Source organism: Euleptes europaea, chromosome 11 (genome assembly GCF_029931775.1).
Source record: "Euleptes europaea isolate rEulEur1 chromosome 11, rEulEur1.hap1, whole genome shotgun sequence".
Taxonomy (NCBI): Eukaryota; Metazoa; Chordata; class Lepidosauria; order Squamata; family Sphaerodactylidae; genus Euleptes; species Euleptes europaea.
This window is the reverse complement of record NC_079322.1, coordinates 59,034,836-59,055,894: the sequence shown is the minus strand read 5'-3', so window position 1 is coordinate 59,055,894 and position 21,059 is coordinate 59,034,836. Positions and strand designations below refer to the sequence as shown.

At 46.1% G+C, this 21,059-nt stretch overlaps 1 protein-coding gene across 1 annotated transcript in view; it reads right to left on the bottom strand.

Moving 5' to 3' along the window:
- The window catches only part of GPR158 (G protein-coupled receptor 158), a 158,702-nt gene extending 138,035 nt beyond the window's left edge, over positions 1-20,667 (bottom strand). Inside the window, exon 1 of the mRNA XM_056857477.1 lies at positions 19,799-20,667. Coding sequence (XP_056713455.1) covers positions 19,799-20,667 — 869 coding nt within the window. The remainder of the gene's footprint in view (positions 1-19,798) is intronic.
- Positions 20,668-21,059: the final 392 nt, after the last annotated feature.

The window sequence follows — 21,059 nt, the reverse complement described above, 5'->3', positions numbered from 1 at the left end:
AGTTACGTGAACAGCACCAGGTAAAGATTTTCACAACATGAAGCTAATGGGGTTATGTCATGACTCTAGACTCTAGAGAGGGGCTGTGGCTCAGTGGTAGAGCATCTGCTTGGCATACAGAAGGTCCCAGGTTCAATCCCCGGCATCTCCAGTTAAGGGACTAGGCAAGTAGGTGATGTGAAACACCTCTGCCTGAGACCCTGGACAGCCACTGCTGGTATGAGTAGACAATACTGACTTTGATGGGCCAAGGGTCTGATTCAGTATAAGGCAGCTTCATGTGCTCATGTGACCTAAAGCTGAAGGAGTAGCCTGTAGGCCTCAAGGAAGCCTCTTGCCCACACAGGCCTGAGGCCTTTGTGCAAATTTTCCAAATGGCCTTCATTTCCCAGGCAGCTTTCAGGCTTCAGGATTGAATTGGACAGGATGGGGGAGTAAGTGGTAAAGGGGCCCTTCGCAATGTGGCACTTCTGGGGCTTAAACCCGGAAGTGATATAAGCATGTCATGTGCAGCCGCCACTCCAAGCAGGCTGCTGGACTGGCAGGCAATTGCTACTAAAAGCACAAGAAAAAGAGCTGCAGAAAAGCTGCCAACCGTAAGGAATAGGTGCACTGCAAAGAAACACTGATGGAGAATTTACCTACAGGTGACTTGAAATGAGTCAAGGTGCACGCAACAGCAAAACCAAACATCTTGAAAAGGGGAGCGTATGAGAAGTAGAAAACACGGAGCGCATCAGCACGAGCAAGGGAAAACCTATCCTCAGGAGCAAAGTAAGAGATCCATATTGAAGTGAAAAGGTGTGCAGGGCAGAATTTGGAAAATAATCGATTGCATTATTATCTTGCCCTTCCTCAAAGGAGTTCAGGGCAATATACATGATTCTCTCCTCTTCTACTGTATTCGCACAACAACCCTGGTAATAGGGTTGCCAACCTCCAGGTACTAGCTGGCGATCTCCTGCTATTACAAGTGATCTCCAGCAGATAGAGATCAGTTCACCTGGAGAAAATGGCCGCTTTCGCAATTGGACTCTATGGCATTGAAGTTCCGCCCCTCCCTAAACCCTGCCCTCCTCAGGCTTCGCCCCAAAAACTTCCCGCCGGTGGCGAAAAGGGACCTGGTGACCCTACCTGGAAGGCAGGTTAGGCTGGCAGAAAGTGACAGCCCGAGGTCACGCAGAGAGCTGAATAAGGTTTTGAGTGTAGGACCCCACAGTCCAGCTCTAACCACTACACCGCAGGGTGGGCAGAGGCAGCCAGAAGCGGGGAACCAAGATGGTGCTCGGTTGTGGCTGCAGTCACTGCAATGGGAAGGGAATCCGTTAATCGTAAATCTTGGGATTTTTACCTTGCAGTTTGTACATTTCATTCTTGAAAGATTTTTCTTTAAATACATCAGAAGCTCATCCTGAAACTTCATGCCAGGAACGATGCAAAATCTAAAATGACTGTTCTGTTTCCTCAGCTAAGCAGGAGTCCTGTATTAGCTGTACGCTCCTGATGGTTGATAAGGACACAGAACATTAAGCGCATGATAAGTAAAATTTGACATGTCAGCAGCAGATCGGCCGGATATTCATCCAGACTGACAGCACTGTTTAGAGGAGCGCCAGCCTCACTGATATGTTGACAATAATAAATAATAATGGTAATTGTAGACCATCTGACAATCAAGGATATTGTGTCTATTGAAAGCTAATCCCCTTATGACTATAAATATTCTACCTTCTGGCCTGGCTTTACGCTGCTAACACAAAGCACCACGTGAACATTCGTATTGGACACTTTAAATGAATATCCACAGAAGTCGTCTGTCAGAGCTGTACACCGAGTTTAAGCCTTTATTCTGATAAAGAGAAAAGACTATTCCGGCTATCAGATGTGGATGATCATATATCTTACAGAATGGCACTGCATGCCCTGGCAGCAAAGAAAACAAGGGCCAAAGCTATCTCTTGAAAAGCAGTTAAGTAAAACTGATTTTGTTTGTGGTGGTTGTTTGTATTGTTTTATCAAAATTAATTATTTTAAGGACATTTATATTACTGTAATTCCAATTTTATAGCCTGGTTTTTATTTTGTATACTTATGTCCTAATGTGTCCTAATAAATAAACACCATTTATTGATGGTGTTCTGTTTTGTTTAATAATTTTTTTATTAAGATTTACAATAATACAGCATTAAAATCAAACTTTCCAAACAAACATCGGCCAATACTTATAAAACATATAACTTTCTAAAGAATCGTTCTCTTTATAAACCACCACCATCAGAATCTAGACTTTTAAGCGTGTTTGTTGATGGTGTTTTGTAATGGCCTATGGCCCTATATAAATAATTTTTTCATTCATTCTCATTTCATGTACATTCAGTAAATATTGCATTTTCCCACTATTAGGATTTTATGGTGCATTTCAAGTGTACAAAGCTTATCTGAACAGTTTGCCCTACAGGGCTGTTGTGATTATTCACAACCGACTTGGAGATGGCATGTTGCACGAATAACACTTGGCCTAAGGCAACCTTGTAAGGTAACTGGCGTGGGGATTTTTTGGCTTTAACTTTTAGCTGGTTTACTACACCAGCACTCAGGAATTATTTCGCAGAAGATGTCCCATCAGGTCAGAACAAAGCTTCTTTTAAGAGGCTTAATGCCTGCTTCACACACTCTATGCGGCAGCCAGTTTCTCCCCCACTGCATGGAAATCCCCAGTACAGAAAGACGGCGGGCACTCAGGAGAAGCCCAAGATCACACTGCCGTTAGGGTTGCCAGGTCCCTGTTTGCCACCGGCGGGAGGTTTTTGAGGCGGAGTCTGAGGAGGGCGGGGTTTGGGGAGGGGAAGGACTTCAATACCATAGAGTCCAATTGCCAAAGCGGCCATTTTCTCCAGGTGAACTGATCTCTAACAGCAGATCTCCAGCTACTACCTGGAGGTTGGCAGCCCTACACTACCACCTTTTTCCATGTCATCATGTTGAAATGCAGTGTGATACATAATGAATGGGAGCCTGGTTCACCTTGGTGGTGGAAAGTGCTGTCAAGTCTCAGCTGACTTATGGCAACCCCGTAGGGTTTTCAAGGCAACAGATGTTCGGAGGTGGTTTGCCTCTGTTAGAGTTGCCAACCTCAAGGTATTAACTGGAGATCTCCCGCTATTACCACTGATCTCCAGCAAATAGAGAACAGTTCACCTGGAGAAAATGGCTGCTTTTGCAATTGGACTCTATGGCATTGAAGTCCCTCCCCTCTCCAAACCCTGCCATCCTCAAGCTCCACCCCAAAAACCTCCCACCGGTGGCAAAGAGAGACCTGGTGTTGGATGTAAATATACACTCTCCTCTGTGACCAGATTTATTATCACAAAGTAGAGACGACGCCAGGTTTAAGAAGCAAAGGGAGAAAAAAGCTTTTTTTATTTTGCCAGGCAAAAGAGGAAGACATTTCAGCCCTTTTCGGGTTCAAAAGTGAAAGTCTCCTAACAGACTCCGCCTAGTCCTCATATTTATACTTTTCCAGAGTTCTTTGTTCTAAGAAGATTTGAATATCTCCTCCTCTCAAATCCACCCTAACTCTGATCTCATCTTTGTGGTCACATGTATATGATCTCATCTGTTATTTGGTGATATCCTGTACCAGATACGAAAAATCACCTGCTTTGTTCAGTTTAAGTTAGACAGGACTATTTTCTACTGACTTATATAAATAACCACAGCTTACAAATATAATAGAAAAATAACATTTTTCTAATATGCTAGAATTAAATTAATTAAAATCTTACACATCCCACACTGGCAATCCTAGCCTCTGTGTAGGCTGAGAGAGTTCTGAGAGAACTGTGACTGGCCCAAGATCACCCAGCAGGCTTCATCTAGAGGAGGTGGGAAATCAAACCTGGCTCTCCAGATTAGAGTCCCGCTGCTCTTAACCACTACACTATGCTAGCTCTGGGTTCACATTAAAGATGAACAAAATTTATTTCCACATGACCTTCCACATCTCACTTCCTCAGAGCCATAGAAGGAACAGGACCCCTTTCCCATCCCTCCTTCTGAGCAAGGCTACACCAAAAAAAAAATGCACAAAAGAGGAATGAGAAAGTACAAATACAGAAAACAAGACAATCGAGGGTTGGAGACAAGAGGATTCTGAACATCAACACCAACAAAGATCCTTGTCATCACACATCCTATGTCTGGCCTATCTACTTCAGTTTAGTGGGTAGCTGGATTATCTAAGCTCCACAAAAGTTTATCAAGAGGACGTGCAGAGAAAGAGAGAAGAGAAAAGCACTTCAGACTTAGTTCTATCTATGAGAACTCTTTAAAAAAAAAAAAGAGCTGCAGAAATGCTTGAGTTTAACAAAATAACTTGAATAATCTTGGTCAAGATTAGGTTGAAAGCAGCCAGTGTTCTGAGAACAGACAGAGCAGCCCCTCAAGTTCTTGGACACCCAACATGAGAAACCAACCGCCATTCATCTGTGATGGCTTAGTAAACTGTTTTGTTTTAATTTTGCCTACACAAGGATTCACTATCTGCTTAGATCCAATCCAATAAGAAGCAGGATATAAAGAGAATACATGCAAAATGGTAAAAGGGACGAATGGATGAACCCCTTAATGAAAACCTGAACTCTAGTCTGTGGGCGGTTCTAGCAAACAAGTCTCCCTCTTTACTTAGGCACTGTGGAAAATATCGATCTCTTGTGCATTCTTCTCTCCTTGCAGTTTGTCTTTTGGTAAGATAGAATTGTGGAATCATAGAGTTGGAAGGGGCCATACAGGCCATCTAGTCCAACCCCCTGCTCAATGCAGGATCAGCCTAAAGCTTGGAGACTGCCAGTGACCATCCTGTAATCCGCCAACATTGCACTCCTATAATTTCCTAGCATGCATTCTGAAAATGGAGCAGCAGATTTCCATAAAAATGAACACAATCAGAAAGCAGGGCACAGCAATGTGGGCATACGAATTAGGATTCACCTGCAAAGGGAATCCCCTGTGGGCTATTTTGGAACAGTTTGCAGTAGCCAGATCTGAAATCTGTCTTGTCAATGAGATTATGGAAGCTTCTAATGAGCCTTCAGATATACAGCATGGATCACGACATATCTGGGGAGTTCCCAGTAATTTAATCAAAAGAGCTCGTTAAATAGTCTTTTCTCACTTCAATTCCTGCTTGGCTGAATTCTGCCAGCAGAGGAAACATAGGACATGATGAGGATTTCTATACGCATAAATTCAACATGTGGGAGGAAAGTAAGGCTCTGACACTTTCCATCACCCTCAAAACACAAAACAAAACACAAAACCCTGATTTATTCTGCTTTGCAACATCCACACTCTCACGGGCCTCCTAAGGCTTCTTTATGTAGTTCTGTGCTTCCCCTTGAGATTTGCCCTTATTTTCCTAATCAGAACCTCAATTTCTTTCATAGCTGCAGCGCACACTGATATTCAACGGGTGCAACTCTCTACAGCCTGGCAATATAGAAACCTGCACCCATAGAACTGCAGCTATTAAAGGCAAATTGGTGAGCGGGGAGGCAACAGCACAGCTTTTCCTCCCCCCCCCTTCTTATTGGTCTAATAAGGCCTGCTAACTCAACCCACTGGTCCCAAGTTGACCTTCAGCCATGCTGTCCACTGGTATGACTACCACTAGGGTTGCCAACCTCCAGGTAGCAGCTGGAGATCTCCTGCTATTACAACTGCTCTCCAACCGATAGAGATCAGTTCGCCTGGCAAAAATGGCCACTTTGCCAATTGGACTCTATGGCATTGAAGTCCCTCCCCTCCCCAAACCCTGCCCTCCCCAAGTCCGCCCCAAAAACCTCCCGCCAGTGGCGAAGAGGGACCTGGCAACCCTAACTACCACCTATACAGGTTAAACTGAATGTAAATACAGCGCCTAGCCTCAGCCCAGCAGCTGAGATCAAGGCGATCCACAGAGAATTGCTCTAGCAACTGTGATCAGCAATCATACCTCTGACTCAAGCCCCAGCAACAGGGCAGAAAATCAGGATGGGCTGGCAAAAACGAAGAAGGAAAACACTGACTCTGGGGACTCATCACAATTCTCTCGCCCCCAATGAACTATAGAGTTAGAGAAGCCCAGATGAGGCCATACTTCAGGGAGAATGAAACAGTACATGGAATCCAGGGTTGCTGCTGAAAACATCACCCCTGGATTGAGTTTTCTCCCATCTTTCCCTAACTGTGCAGTGCCCCCTACCCCAGGTTGATGTGGGGCCGTGGCTCAGTTGCAGAACATCTGCTTCACATACAGAAGGTCCTAGGTTCAATCTCTGGCATTGATACTTAAATGGATCAGGCAGTAGCCTATAGGAGAGAGAAGAGATCTCTTTCTGAGAACCTGGAGAGCCACTCAGAGGACACGATACGAACCTCAATAGACCAAAGGCTCAGGAAAGGCAGATTCATGTCTATTATATTACAAGGTGGCCCCGTCCTTACCCCATTGCAGATCAAATTCTGCTGGTGGGGATGTGGAAATGCACAACGTGCTGATATCAGAACGCAGGACAAGGGATATGACACATTACCAAGAACTGGGGTTGTCAACCTCCAGGTACTAGCTGGAGATCTCCTGCTATTACAACTGATCTCCAGCCAATAGAGATCAGTTCCCCTGGAGAAAATGGCCGCTTTGCCAATTGGACTCTATGGCATTGAAGTACCTCTCCTCCCCAAACCATGTCCTTCTAAGACTCCACCCCAAAACCTCCCAGTCAAGAGGCAAAGAGGGACCTGGCAACCCTTCCAAGAACTCAGCACATATGCATTCTTGCCATTGGAAGAACTGTGGAGGGAAGTTCATTCATGCTCTTGTGGTTCATATTATTCTGATACTCCCTATTGGTTTACCAGGAAACTGCTGTACCAATCAACTTTTGGCCGGAGTACCTTAACCATTTTTTTTAAGGCTACAGCCATCAGCATGTGTAGTGCTTATGACAATCTCACTCACTGACCCTAGTTGGGATCCAGAAGGCCCTGAATAGCTAGAGGCTACTACATGCCAGAATTGATACCCTGCTAGCAGACACAAGGCATTCCATTGAGTTGTTTACATACTCCCAGTCTAAGATGGCCTTTTAAAACCTCATTCCTTTGGAGATCATGATTGTCTTGCATAGCAAACATGAAAAGTGGGGAAACAATGTATGCATGTATATTTATTCTTAAACATCTACACGCATCTGGGAAATTTTGATCACAGGTGTACATCAGTATCTAAATTATTTCCCCAGTTTATGCATTTACTACACAATGCAGGAATGCAACACCAGCGTTTCTCACCAAAATTGTAATGTGTAGTGCTGTTCTTCTGGCCTGTTATACCTTGGGTTACCAACCCCAACATGGGGCCTGGAGTTTTCTCGACATTACAACTAGGGTTGCCGGCTCTGGGTTGGGAAATACCTGGAGGTTTTGGGGGTGGAGCCTGAGGAGGGTGGGGTTTGGGGAGGGGAGGGACTTCGGTGGGCTATAATGCCATAGAGTCCACCTTCTAAAGTGGCCATTTTTTCTATGAACTGATCTATGTCTCCTGGACATGAGTTGTAATCCCAAGAGATCTCCAGCCATTACCTGGAGGTTTGCAACCGTAATTGCCGTAATTACAACTGATTTCCAGATTACAGAGATCAGTTGGCAACCCTGGTTATGTCTGATTCCCAGTACTCAGGGATGCCCCATCTTCAAGTACTTGAAGGGCTGTCATATAGAGGAGGGTGCTGAGTTGTTTTCTGTTGCCCCAGAAGGTCGGACCAGAACCAATGGGTTGAAATTAAATCAAAAGAATTTCCATCTAGACATTAAGAAGAATTTTCTAACCGTTAGAGCGGTTCCTCAGTGGGACAGGCTTCCTCAGGAGGTGGTGAGCACTCCTTCCCTGGAGGTTTTTAAGAAGAGGTTGGATGGCCATCTGCCAGCAATGCTGATTCTATGATCTTAGGCACATGATGAGAGGGAGGGCATCTTGGCCATCTTCTGGGCATGGAGTGGGGGTCACTGGGGGTGTAGGGGGAGGTGGTTGTGGGTTTCCTGCATTGTGCAGGGGGTTGGACTAGATGACCCTGGTGGTCCCTTCCAACTCTATGATTCTATATATTGTCGAAGGCTTTCACGGTCAGAGTTCATTGGTTCTTGTAGGTTATCCGGGCTGTGTAACCGTGGTCTTGGAATTTTCTTTCCTGACGTTTCGCCAGCAACTGTGGCAGGCATCTTCAGAGTAGTAACACTGAAGGACAAGTGTCTCTCAGTGTCAAGCGTGTAGGAAGAGTAATATATAGTCAGAAAGGGGTTGGGTTTGAGCTGAGTATTGTCCTGCAAAAGTATTGTCCTGTAAGTATCAAGATAATGTGCTAATGAGGGTATGGTATGTTAATATGGAACCATTGTATCCTGAAGTGATCTGTCAATGTGTGTAATCCAAAACTAATCTGTATGGCTATTGTTGAATGTTGTCTTTGTCTGGAGGTTTTTCAGGGCAGGAAGCCAAGCCTTATTCATTCTTAAACTCTCCTCTTTTCTGTTAAAGTTGTGCTGATGTTTATGAATTTCAATGGCTTCTCTGTGCAATCTGACAAAATAGTTGGTAGAATTGTCCAGTCTTTCAGTGTCTTGGAATAAGACCCTGTGTCCTGTTTGTGTCAGTCCATGTTCAGCCACTGCTGATTTCTCAGGTTGGCCAAGTCTGCAGTATCTTTCATGTTCTTTTATCCTTGTTTGTATGCTGCGTTTTGTGGTCCCGATGTAAACTTCTCCACAGCTGCAAGGTATACGATATACTCCTGCAGAGGTGAGGGGGTCTCTTTTGTCTTTTGCTGATCGTAGCATTTGTTGTATTTTCTTGGTGGGTTTAAACACTGTTTGTAGGTTATGTTTTTTCAAAAGTTTCTCCATCCTATCAGTGACTCCTTTAATAAATGGCAAGAATACCTTTCCTATGGGAGACTGTTTTTCTTGAGTTTTCTGATTTTTGTTTGGTTCAATGGCCCTTCTGATTTCATTCTTGGAGTAGCCGTTTGCTAGCAGTGCGTGATTTAGATGGTTAGTTTCTTCCTTGAGAAACTGTGGTTCACAGATCCGTCTTGCACGGTCCATTAATGTTTTGATTGTTCCTCTTTTCTGTCGGGGGTGGTGGTTGGAGTTTTTGTGTAAGTAGCGATCTGTGTGAGTTGGTTTCCGGTAGACCTTGTGACCTAACCGTAAATCAAACCTTCAGTTAGGTCACAAGGTCTACCGGAAACCAACTCACACAGATCGCTACTTACACAAAAACTCCAACCACCACCCCCGACAGAAAAGAGGAACAATCAAAACATTAATGGACCGTGCAAGACGGATCTGTGAACCACAGTTTCTCAAGGAAGAAACTAACCATCTAAATCACGCACTGCTAGCAAACGGCTACTCCAAGAATGAAATCAGAAGGGCCATTGAACCAAACAAAAATCAGAAAACTCAAGAAAAACAGTCTCCCATAGGAAAGGTATTCTTGCCATTTATTAAAGGAGTCACTGATAGGATGGAGAAACTTTTGAAAAAACATAACCTACAAACAGTGTTTAAACCCACCAAGAAAATACAACAAATGCTACGATCAGCAAAAGACAAAAGAGACCCCCTCACCTCTGCAGGAGTATATCGTATACCTTGCAGCTGTGGAGAAGTTTACATCGGGACCACAAAACGCAGCATACAAACAAGGATAAAAGAACATGAAAGATACTGCAGACTTGGCCAACCTGAGAAATCAGCAGTGGCTGAACATGGACTGACACAAACAGGACACAGGGTCTTATTCCAAGACACTGAAAGACTGGACAATTCTACCAACTATTTTGTCAGATTGCACAGAGAAGCCATTGAAATTCATAAACATCAGCACAACTTTAACAGAAAAGAGGAGAGTTTAAGAATGAATAAGGCTTGGCTTCCTGCCCTGAAAAACCTCCAGACAAAGACAACATTCAACAATAGCCATACAGATTAGTTTTGGATTACACACATTGACAGATCACTTCAGGATACAATGGTTCCATATTAACATACCATACCCTCATTAGCACATTATCTTGATACTTACAGGACAATACTTTTGCAGGACAATACTCAGCTCAAACCCAACCCCTTTCTGACTATATATTACTCTTCCTACACGCTTGACACTGAGAGACACTTGTCCTTCAGTGTTACTACTCTGAAGATGCCTGCCACAGTTGCTGGCGAAACGTCAGGAAAGAAAATTCCAAGACCACGGTTACACAGCCCGGATAACCTACAAGAACCAATCTATGATTCTATGCTCTGCACCAATTAGAAGGGGCAGTTGACCCAGGAGATCTCCAGCTATTACCTGGAGGTTGGCAACCCTACCCTACAGTAAGGCCTATGGAAATTAGCGGGACTTGCAACTGACTAAACATGCAGAGGATTTGAATGTAAAAACATGCCTATCTTTGGCTAGACTGCTGCCACTGTTTACAGATGGGTAGAGGGATCTTGGATATTCCTAGTTATTTGCTGCTTCCTTCCAGACAGGCATTCTCCAGAATGCCTGAGGAGAGAGCTGCAAAATAAATAATAAACTCCATACAATCCTTTTTCCCCAAGCAGAAAGAATGCCTTGTTTTTTTAAAAGGGAAAGTCGCATCTTTGGCTTTCTGTATAGAAGCTCCAAGATAAGCTGGAAAGGATGTCAAATATTGGCAGCTCACTGAGTAAGAAAGCACGCTGAAAGGTTATTTCTCTCCTTCCAAGCCATGAAATGGGAAGGAGCATCTGAATGAGAACATTAATATGTCCCTAGCAGATGGTTCAGAGAGGCATTTTGGTGGTGGTGGGATGCAGAGCAGCGCTTTACGGAGAGAAAGATGAATATTTCATTCTCATACTCTTAAGGGACCAACCAGAGGAGCTTGGAATTTTTAAAAGCATCATTATCACTCAATGACACAGAGAAGGGAAATTAAAAGCCTATTCTGAGAGGCATGTGTGGTGATTAATCGTAATAATATAATGACACAGGTACAATTTTTTTCACCTTGTTTTTATCATTGCCGATTGTGAATGGATTTATTCCTCCTTTAACTGAAAATGATATTTCAGTTTGCGCCATGTGATTTAGTACCAGGTAATTGTGGAAAATGCTCTAAAACAGAGCTACGTTCATGGAAGCTGCGGTGTTCTCCAGACACTAGGCCAGAGGCCAGAACAGATGGCTCTGAATGGACCATCTGCAGAGATTTTCAGGCTGACTAACAAAGTCATCCTCACCTAGAAGTATGGTTGGGGCACTCTGACCTGGATGGTCCAGGATAGCTGGATCTTATCAAATCTCAGAAGCTAAGCAGGGGCAGTTCTTGGATGGGAGACCACCAAGGAAGAATCTGCAAAGGAAAGTAATGGCAAACCACCTCTGCTTCTTACTTACCGTGAAAGGCCCTTGCTGGGGTAGCCATAAGTCGACAGCAACTTGACAGCACTTTACAAAGGTTGCCAACCTTCAGGTGGTGGCTGGAGATCTCCCGCTATTTCAACTGATCTCCAGGTGACAGAGATCAGTTCACCTGGAGAAAATGGCCACTTTGGAAGGTGGACTCTATGGCATTATATCTTGCTGAGGTCCCTCCCCTTCCCAAACCCTGCCTTCCCCAGGCTCCACCCCCAAAATCTCCAGGAATTTCCCAACCCACAGCTGGCAACCCTACACTTTACACACACACTAGCAGGTCGGCCCTGGTTAGTGCTTGAATGAGATACCACCAAAGAAGTCCTCGGTTGCTATGGTGGCAGTTCCCAAACATTTTGAGTCACAGAGCACTAATTTTCCCCTAGCACCTATATACTAAACTGAATTACAGTAGTATTTTTCTTTCCAATCTCTTCACAGAGTAGTAGGAGGTGTTTTGCAGAGCACCAAGTGTTCTGTGGAGCACAGTTTGGGAACCACTGCTCTATGGCATTGAAGTCCCTCCCCTTCCCAAACCCCACCCTCCTCAGGCTCCACCTCAAAGGCCTCCCGCTGGTGGCGAAGAGGGACCTGGCAACCCTACTGTTTTACCATGTGGGTGCTATGCCATTGTTCAGAATCAGACTTATGACACAAATGTACTTTTTTTACCATGGACATACAAAGCCAATGTGTCAGGAAAATACAGTGTGTGAAGCAGACCATGGGGTTTATTTTTTGCAGGAGTGAGCCTCTAGAAAGGCTCTAAAATTATTTTACAATATTCTGTATAATATTTCCACCTGACCTTGCCTATCATTCCAAAAAGTACTACAGGTATGGGCTGAATAATGAACATGCACAGCCAAATACCAGTCATGGTTGATCGTGTTAGAAGAGATCTGAGCCCATACAGTTAGCGTGTTCATTAGAAATTATTCATAAGGTCTGACAACTCCTGATATGGCTCCATCACTGTAAACAGGCAGTTCTGGGTCAGAAGTGACATACTGCCTGGGAACTTCAAATAAAAATAGGAAAGGGGTGGAGAAAGTGGATAGAAGAGAACTTCTCTCTCTCTCTCTCCCATAATACTAGAATTCATGGGCACCTAATGACATTATGGGCAGTAGATTCAGGACAGACAAAAGAAAGCATTCACTCAAAGAGCCACTGTCTTTTGGAATTCATTGCCATAGGTGACAATGACCTGTTATGCAGAGATGTTTCCCCGCAGCCACCCCCACGACTGCTTCGGGGCCTCCTTTTGATTATACATGCCTTTTCCACCGTCAGAGGTTGCCTTGCTCTCTCCGTGTGTTTTGCCCGCATTTTCCAAGTTCTGGCTAAAGCAGCATCTGGAAAACATGGGCAAAATGTGTGGGGAGAGCGAGGTGACCTCTGATGGGCGGAAAAGGCATGCATAATCAAAAGGAAGTCCCGAAGCAGTCAGTGGGGGTGACCGCAGAGAAACCACCCCTGCATTAAAGGCCAGTGACAGTCCCTAGTCTGGTTTGCTTTCAAAAGCAATTAGACAGATTCATGGAGAACAGGGCCATTAGTGGCTCTCTGCCACCATGATGAAATGGAACCTCCATGTTCAGAGGCAGTGATCCTCGGAATGGCAGAGCTGAGGGTGAACCACCTGGGGAGGCTTTAGCCTCTGGACCCAGACCTCCGAGTGGCATCTGGTGAAACAGGGTGCTGGACTAGCCAGGCTATTGGTCTGATCCAATACGGCTGCTTTGATATTGTTTTGTTCTTAAAACACTTCTCTAATCTCCTTAGCATAAAGGGCAGAAAGATAAGAATGATATGTAAAGATTAATTTTTTAAAAAAATCTATCGAATACATCATTTAACTCTTGTAACAGGTGATCTATACTGAAAGAAAAAGAACATAAGAACACAAGAAAGGCCATGCTGGATCAGACCAAAGCCCATCAAGTCCAGCAGTCTGTTCACTCAGTGGCCAACCAGGCACCTCTAGGAAGCCCACAAACAACGGCTGCAGCAGCATTATCCTGCTTATGTTTCACAGCACCTAATATATTCGGCATGCTCCTCTGATACTGGAGAGATCACATGTGAATGAATCTGTTAATGCTAACCTTTTCAATATGACAAAAAAATCCAGATCAAATCACTGATTTATTAACTACAAGCAGAAGAAACATGGGGAAACTGTCGCAAAATTGTATAGTGGAAAGGCTGTGGAGGGTTTTTGGTGCCTACATTTGCAGTGAGAAGAGTTCAACTTGGAAGATGGGAAAGTGCCTTGTAACTGTGGCCATGATGACCTCTGCTGGACAGTTTGTGTGGCAGTTGTGTGGCTTGCTTCGAATGGGGACTTGGGTTGTAGTCTCTCTATGCTAGGCAGGGATAAAGACTACCCCAGTGCGGTCCCAGCAGCCCCAAGGATACTTCTGTGTCTGGATCCCAGGATACTTTACAGGAAAGAGAGACCTGGACATGAGGAAACTTCATGCAGGGTATTCTCGAGTAAATAGAGATTAGAAGGACTGCCCATTTACAGAAAAGGGTTACTTTAAAAACAGAGAGAGCTGCGGCAAGATTCTTAGCAATTCTTTGTTATTTGTCCTCAACTAGAGTAACCCAGTTAACTTTTGACCTTCTAAATTGCTCTGCAAAATGAACTCTGCTGCCGGACTGGTTTCTAACTCAGCGCAGAGGCTCTGGGGGGGGGGGGTCTCAGATGCCCACCAGCCAATTACAGAATCAAGCAGGGGCCCAAATGGAAGAAAGGTCAACCTAGGGCATGAAAGGAGAGGGCACTTAGTAGTTGGGGAGCCTGGACTGGAAAGAAGGGCACAGTGCCAAGAATGGGCACAGTGGAGAACGTAGTATTGTGGAAAGGCAAAGTATTCAGCAGGTTGGAGATGAGGCCACTAGAACCCCAAAGCCATCTTTCTGGTAGGGTCTTTACAGAGGGAAAAGGTCACGTCAAAAGGGATCCCACACTAATACCATGGACCAAGGGATAACCAATCAATACACACTTGTTTTCTGTTGCCCCAGAAGGTCGTACCAGAACCAACGGGTTAAAATTAAATCCAAAGAGTTTCCATCTAGACATTAGGAAGAATTTTCTAACCGTTAGAGTGGTTCCTCAGTGGAACAGGCTTCCTCAGGAGGTGGTAAGTGCTCCTTCCCTGGAGGTTTTTAAGCAGAGGCTAGGTGGCCATCTGTCAGCAATGCTGATTCTATGACCTTAGGCAGTTCATGAGAGGGAGGGCATCTTGGCCATCTTCTGGGCATGGAGTAGGGGTCTCTGGGGGGGAGGTAGTTGTGAAATTCCTGCATTGTGCAGGGGGTTGGACTAGAATGACCCTGGTGGTCCCTTCCAACTCTATGATTCTATGATCCAAAGACAGCTGCAATATCTTGCCTTGCCTGCTGGCCCCTAACCTGAACCATTCACAAAAAAATGGGTCATTCATAGTTATTCACCATGAAGTGAATGAAAAATACTACTGGGGTGATGTCTGCAAAGCCAATCGAGAGTGACAGTGTTTAAACAGTATGGTTGTTGCCAGAATCACATTTGATTGAGAGGAAAGGTGAGCTTACTCAGAGAGAAGGGTTGTTAAAGAGATGGGGCAGAATTAGTAAATCAGCTGAGTTCACAACTTGTATTTCTTTTGAAGATGCATTCCTCACCTTTTGGGTCAATCGATCACCCGGCAGCTCATGAGACAGAATCTACAATTCTTGTCAGTTGAAGCCATACAAAAATATGATGTGACTCTTAAAAACACACACACATGATGGTAATGTACGTAATAAAACAAACATCTAGTTATAGGGTTGCCAAGTGGCCAAGAGAGAAAAAATGTCCCACCCCTTTAATAGAGGCTTAAAGGGATGTTATTTATCTCTATGCCATGAAAAGCTTCAGCTGCACATTTCCACACATTCAGCCTCTATTAAAGGAACAGGACATTTTCTCCAGGCCAGTTGGCAACCCTAATTATGTCACCCCTAAACATCCTAATGAGGGTAACATGGTATAATAAATTGCCATTTTCTACTTTTACTTTTATAACGTAATTCATTTAGTATTTGAGGCTCTGTGTTCTTTTTTTATTTGTACATTGTATTTGCATGTGTTGGTACTAAATAAAAGACCTGCTTTAAAAAAAAACACTAAAAATGCATCCCATGGAATGGGATGAAGAAGATGCTTACAGCATTGATTTAAATCAGGGGGTAGTTCTACTGGGTATAGAAGTTTAGAAAACGAGCACAGAAAAACCATCATTTGTATTGGCTTTGATGGGTAGCTCAGCGTTATCCATAATACCATTTAAGCAACTATGTGAGCAATCCTAAACAGACCTGCTCAGAAGTAAATCCTACTTTACTCAGTGGGGCTTACTCCCAGGAAAGGCTTTTTAGGACTGCAACCTCGGTGTCCCTTGCACTTGGGCCTACCCAGCTCCTTCCCAAAGCAGAAGCGTCATGAAAACAAACAGTGTCCCACGTTATCAGGGATAATCTCGGTTTCCTGTTCCTAATCTTGTCAGTTTGGCATGCCATTTTGCAGTATCATGAGCTGCTCAATTTGCCACCCTCTATGGAAACTGGAAGTGCAATCCTAAACAGAGTTATACCCTTCTAAGTCCATTTCAGTCAATGTTTCACTGTGTTTAGGACTGTAGCGTAACTGTTCAAGTGGGCACTGGTGGGATACATATCATGTCTCTAGTGCACATACATATATACATAAATGTAAGTGCACACGCATGCACAGGGCTTCCTATGACACACTGCCTGACAGTTTGTCTGCTGGTGAAACTCATTTTGAGCAGCTGATAACAGAATGTAGGATCGCTCTGGGTTTGCATCTTGTCTTTAACCTAAAGAACACACAGAGACTTGGTTTCTTAAAGCAGCACAAGATGGGCTATTGCATCTTAAACGAACATTGCATCTTAAATGAACAGTTTCATATTGCATCTTAAATTAATGGTTTAAAGCCTGCAGCAATGTTTTGCCAGGTGGGAAGGCAAGGGCAGGGATGCTCGGAAAGCAAACATGCGTGCTCCCTTAGTGTTATCTCTGCTGTGCTAGAAGGTGAAAGCCAAAGCATACCGGTATGTCTAGTTCAGAAACAAACCCAAACAACAAGAGACACCTTAAAAGTTAACGGCTACTTGAATTAATCAAGGAGAGCACAGACGGCATTCCCAACGGAACAGATTCAGAGAAGCAGCAGACTAATGTGGTAGAAAAGTTAGGCCTTCAGCTGAATAGGCCTACAGGAGATAATCAGAAGGACTGGACCGGAATCCCAGCTCAAACATAGAAGGCGGGGGGGGGGGGGGGACAAGAATTAGCCCTGATTTCCCCCATCTGAAAAATGGGGATGATAATTTGCTCCAGTAGATTGAAGCTTTGGGATTCAGAGTGAAGGGAAATCTCTCCATATCACAGCTATATAGATAATAATACAAGGGTTGAAATGATTACAGCTGAATTGGTCGTCTGCAGCTGTGGTTCCAGTTATGGGGTGTTGCTTCCCTAAACATTTATAGTCACTGAAGCAGGCAAACAAACTATTAAATTTGGGGAGGGGCCATGGCTCCATGGTAGAGCATCTGCTTGGCATGAAGAAGGTCCCAGATTCAATTCCCAGCATCTCCAGTTAAAGGGACTAGGCAGGTAATGTGAAAGACCCCTGCCTGAGACCCTGGAGAGCTGCTGCCAGTCTGAGTAGACAATACTGACTTTGATGGACCAAGGGTCTGATTCAGTATAAGGCAGCTTCATGTGTTCATGTGTACATGACACAAAACCAAATTAAATGAAGTGGTAACTTCTTTTTTAAGAGCCCTGTGGCACAGAGTGGTAAACTGCAGTACTGCAATCCAAGCTCGGCTCACGACCTGAGTTCAATCCCGACGGAAGTCGGTTTCAGGTAGCCAGCTCAAGGTTGACTCAGCCTTCCATCCTTCTGAGGTTGGTAAAATGAGTACCCAGCTTGCTGGGGGTAAAGGGAAGATGACTGGGGAAGGAACTGGCAAACCACCCCATAAACAAAGTCAGCCTTGTAAAAGTCGGGATGTGATGTCAGCCCATGGGTCAGGAATGACCCGGTGCTTGCACAGGGAACCTTTACCTTTTTAACTTCTTTTTTTGGGGGGAGGCTGTAGTAGTTATGTCTGAGATGGGCCTTATGACTAATCATGGACCTCAGCTCAGAAAAAAGTGAGGTTGCAACCCTCAGAACTCTTTCCTGGGAGCAAACCCCATTGAATAAAATGCAGCTTACTTTTGAGCTTCAGTTTGCTCCCTTAGCTAGACTAAATTAGCCCCGCTGCTTTCAATGGTGTTTAGTCATGACTTTAACTGTAGTATGATCAGAGCCATGTAGAGTTGCCACCCGGCCTGGAGAAAAAATGTCACATCCCTTTAACAGAGGCTTAATTGGATATTATTTACTAGGCAATTTTACCTCCATGCCATAAAAGGCTTCAGCTGCCCATTTCTACACATTAGGCCGCTATTAAAGGGGCAGGACAGTTTTCTCCAAGCCTGCTGACAACCCTGTTGCCAAACTACTAAGTTTTGCCCTCTCACTAGGGCTGGAAATCATTGAGAGAGCAGTATGCCTGCTTTCCAGTTCTATTTCTCCTTTCCACCCCCAGTCAGGAAACTTATTCCTGGTCACTGAAGATCTCAAGTCAGTTGGCGGAGTAATAAAAAAAGTCCATGGAACTTTCCCTTCTCTCTCTAGGCCGCCTGGTGTAGCTTTAGCCTTCGATAGGCACTTTCAGCAAGGCCGGCTTCTTCATGTGTTGCAGCAAAAACAACACGGGGTCTGGTGGTATCTTAAAGACTAACTGGTATATTATGGTATATAATTTCTGGTGGAACTAGAGCCCCTTCCCCATGTTTTAAGTGTGCCTTCAGTTGGAAGATAGATTTTGTGTGTGTGTGTGTTAAGTGCCGTCAAGTTGCTTCCGACTCATGGAAACCCTATGAATCAAAGTCTTCCAAAATGTCCTATCTTGGACAGCCTTGCTCAGATTTTGCAAACTGAGGGCCGTGGCTTTCTTTATTGAGTCAATCCATCTCTTGTTGGGTCTTCCTCTTTTCCTGCGGCCCTCAACTTTTCCTAGCATGACTGTCTTCTCCAGTGACTCCTGTCATCTCATAATGTGACCAAAATACGATAACCTCAGTTTAGTCATTTTGGCTTCTAGGGTCAGTTCAGATTTTAGCACACCGTGTTTCTCACCCATTAGCACAGTGGGGAGGGAACTTTTCATGGGGGTTAAGTACAACATGACACTAGACAGTGTGGGTTCAATCATGATTATGGCTTCCTCTAACATTATAAGTACTAAATTAGCCCAGAAAGCCTAGCAAGATTGTGCTGCCAGCTATTGCTGCTGCTCTGAATAGTCCCTGTGCTTATCTTACATGCACTGGAGCTTTGCAGAGAGAAGTCACAGTCTGTACCTCTTGCGTTTCATTGCCTTTCGAACCTACAATTTACAGGTCTTTATTGTATGACTCTCTCTCTCTCTCTCTCTGCAACATTTAGGACATACTTCATACAGCTTATTAAGTGAACTCTAGTCCATGAAAGTGTCTGCCGCAAGGACTCCGTCGTTTTAAACAGAGGAGCCTCTGTTTGTTAAGAGGCCTTTTCTACCTGGCAGCCCCTGCTTCAGTCCTAAATGGATGCTCACCTATGGCCTTTTTGGTCAGTCATCCCCATCCTTTGTTTAAGGGGTCGGAAAATGGGCATTCCAGTTTTATTGGCTCTAAGCAAGAGCGACCCTGAGCTTGGGAGTAAGCCCCACTGACTATATCTTCTGGGAAAAGATACTGAAACACGCACTTGCCAGATTTCTTATGGCCACCTGTGAAGTGTGTGTCACAGACACTCAGTTCAAGAAGGTGCGGCTCAGCCCATTCCCACTTGCTACATATTCGACTGCTTCTTTTGCCTTCATCCACAGAGCTTTAGTTTCTAAAACTCCTCAATGAAGCTACCTTTTTATTCAAATTTGCTATGTAGTAAGAACTGCTTGGATGGCCCAGGCTAGCCTGATCTCGTCAGATCTTGGAAGCTAAGCAGGGTCAGCCCTGGTTAGTATTTGGATGGGAGACCACCAAGGAAGACCAGGGTTGCTGTGCAGAGGAAGGCACTGCCAAAGCACCTTTGTTAGTCTCTTGCCATGAAAACCCCCCAAAGGGGTCGCCATAAGTCGGCTGCGACTTGATGGCACTTTACACACACACACGAACTGCTTAATCAAACTCCAGCTCTCCTACCTGAATTCAGGGTGGAGGTTCGGCTGCAACCCATAAAAAGCTGCAGAGAGAGTCACCAGCCAGGCGGGTCTGTAGTTTCCATCCTCACACTCCAAGTAGGGCGAAGACCACTTGATGTGGTTCTTCTCCGCCGGGTAACCATCCCTCTTCCTCCAGCTGTTCTCCAAAGCCTTAGAACCAGGAGCCACCACCTTCCGGTGGAGGTGCGGCCTCCACTTTCGCTTCAAGCTGTGGAACCACTCGGTCTCCTCGGAGGCGTTGGCCAGACGATGGGCCACAGAAGACAAGTCCTGGAGCAGGATTTGGCTGCCCTGCCGGCTGGCCTGAAGGAAGACCTGCGGGGCGGAGGACAAGGGCTCCAGGTTGAAGGAGATGGCCGCCCTGGAGACGTCGGGATCCCCTTCCAGCAGGCTCCGGATCAGCGCCTGGTACCACTCCAGGTCCTCCTGCAAGTTCTGCTCCCGGGACGCATTGCCCTGCAGGATCGCGTTGAGAAAGTTGGCGGCGTGGACGAGGGTGCCCAGGGCCCCGTGCAAGGCAGGGTGGGAGGCCAGGCGCGCCTTCCCGGCCCAGCCGGCCAGCTCGTACCGCCCGGTGCAGTTGGCCCGCCGCAGCTCCCGCGGGTCCCCCGTGGAGAGGAAAGAGGCGACGTCCCGGGGCACCTCCCGGGCGAGCCGGCGGGCCAGCAGGGCCCCCTCGGCCGATCGGCCCCAGGGCGCGGAAGGGAGCGCCGCCTCCTCGTGGGAAGCAGCCGGCCTCCCCGACGCCGCTCGCTCCCCGCCGGCCGCCGGCCGCCCTGGGCTGCCATCGGCCGCCCCCCGCAGGAGGGCGACCAGCAGGACGGGCAGGAGGAGCCCGGGCAAACCCATCCCGGCCGCCCCGTCTCCCCCAGCCCCCCCCCGGGGACAAAGGTGGGTTCCGGACGCCGAGAAACTCGGGAGGGGGGCCGGTGGGATCACCTGTAGCGGGGTGGGGTGGGGGGATCACGCACCCCGTCGGGCCGGACCCGCGAGCGGCATCCCTTCGGGGGAGGGGGCTCCGGTTCGCCCGCTGCCGTCGCGATCCCCCCCGCCCGCCCGCCAGCCGAGCCCGGGAGGGGGAAAGGGGGGCTTCAAAGCCCGGCCCGCCCGGCCGCCTCCGCCTCCGCCTGCCGTCGGTCAAGCGGCACGTCCGCCGCGCCCAGGCGCGCCAGACCGCCGGGGCTGCCGGCCAGCGCTCCGGGCATCGCGTCCCCGAGGCAGGCAGGGAGGGAGGGAGGGGG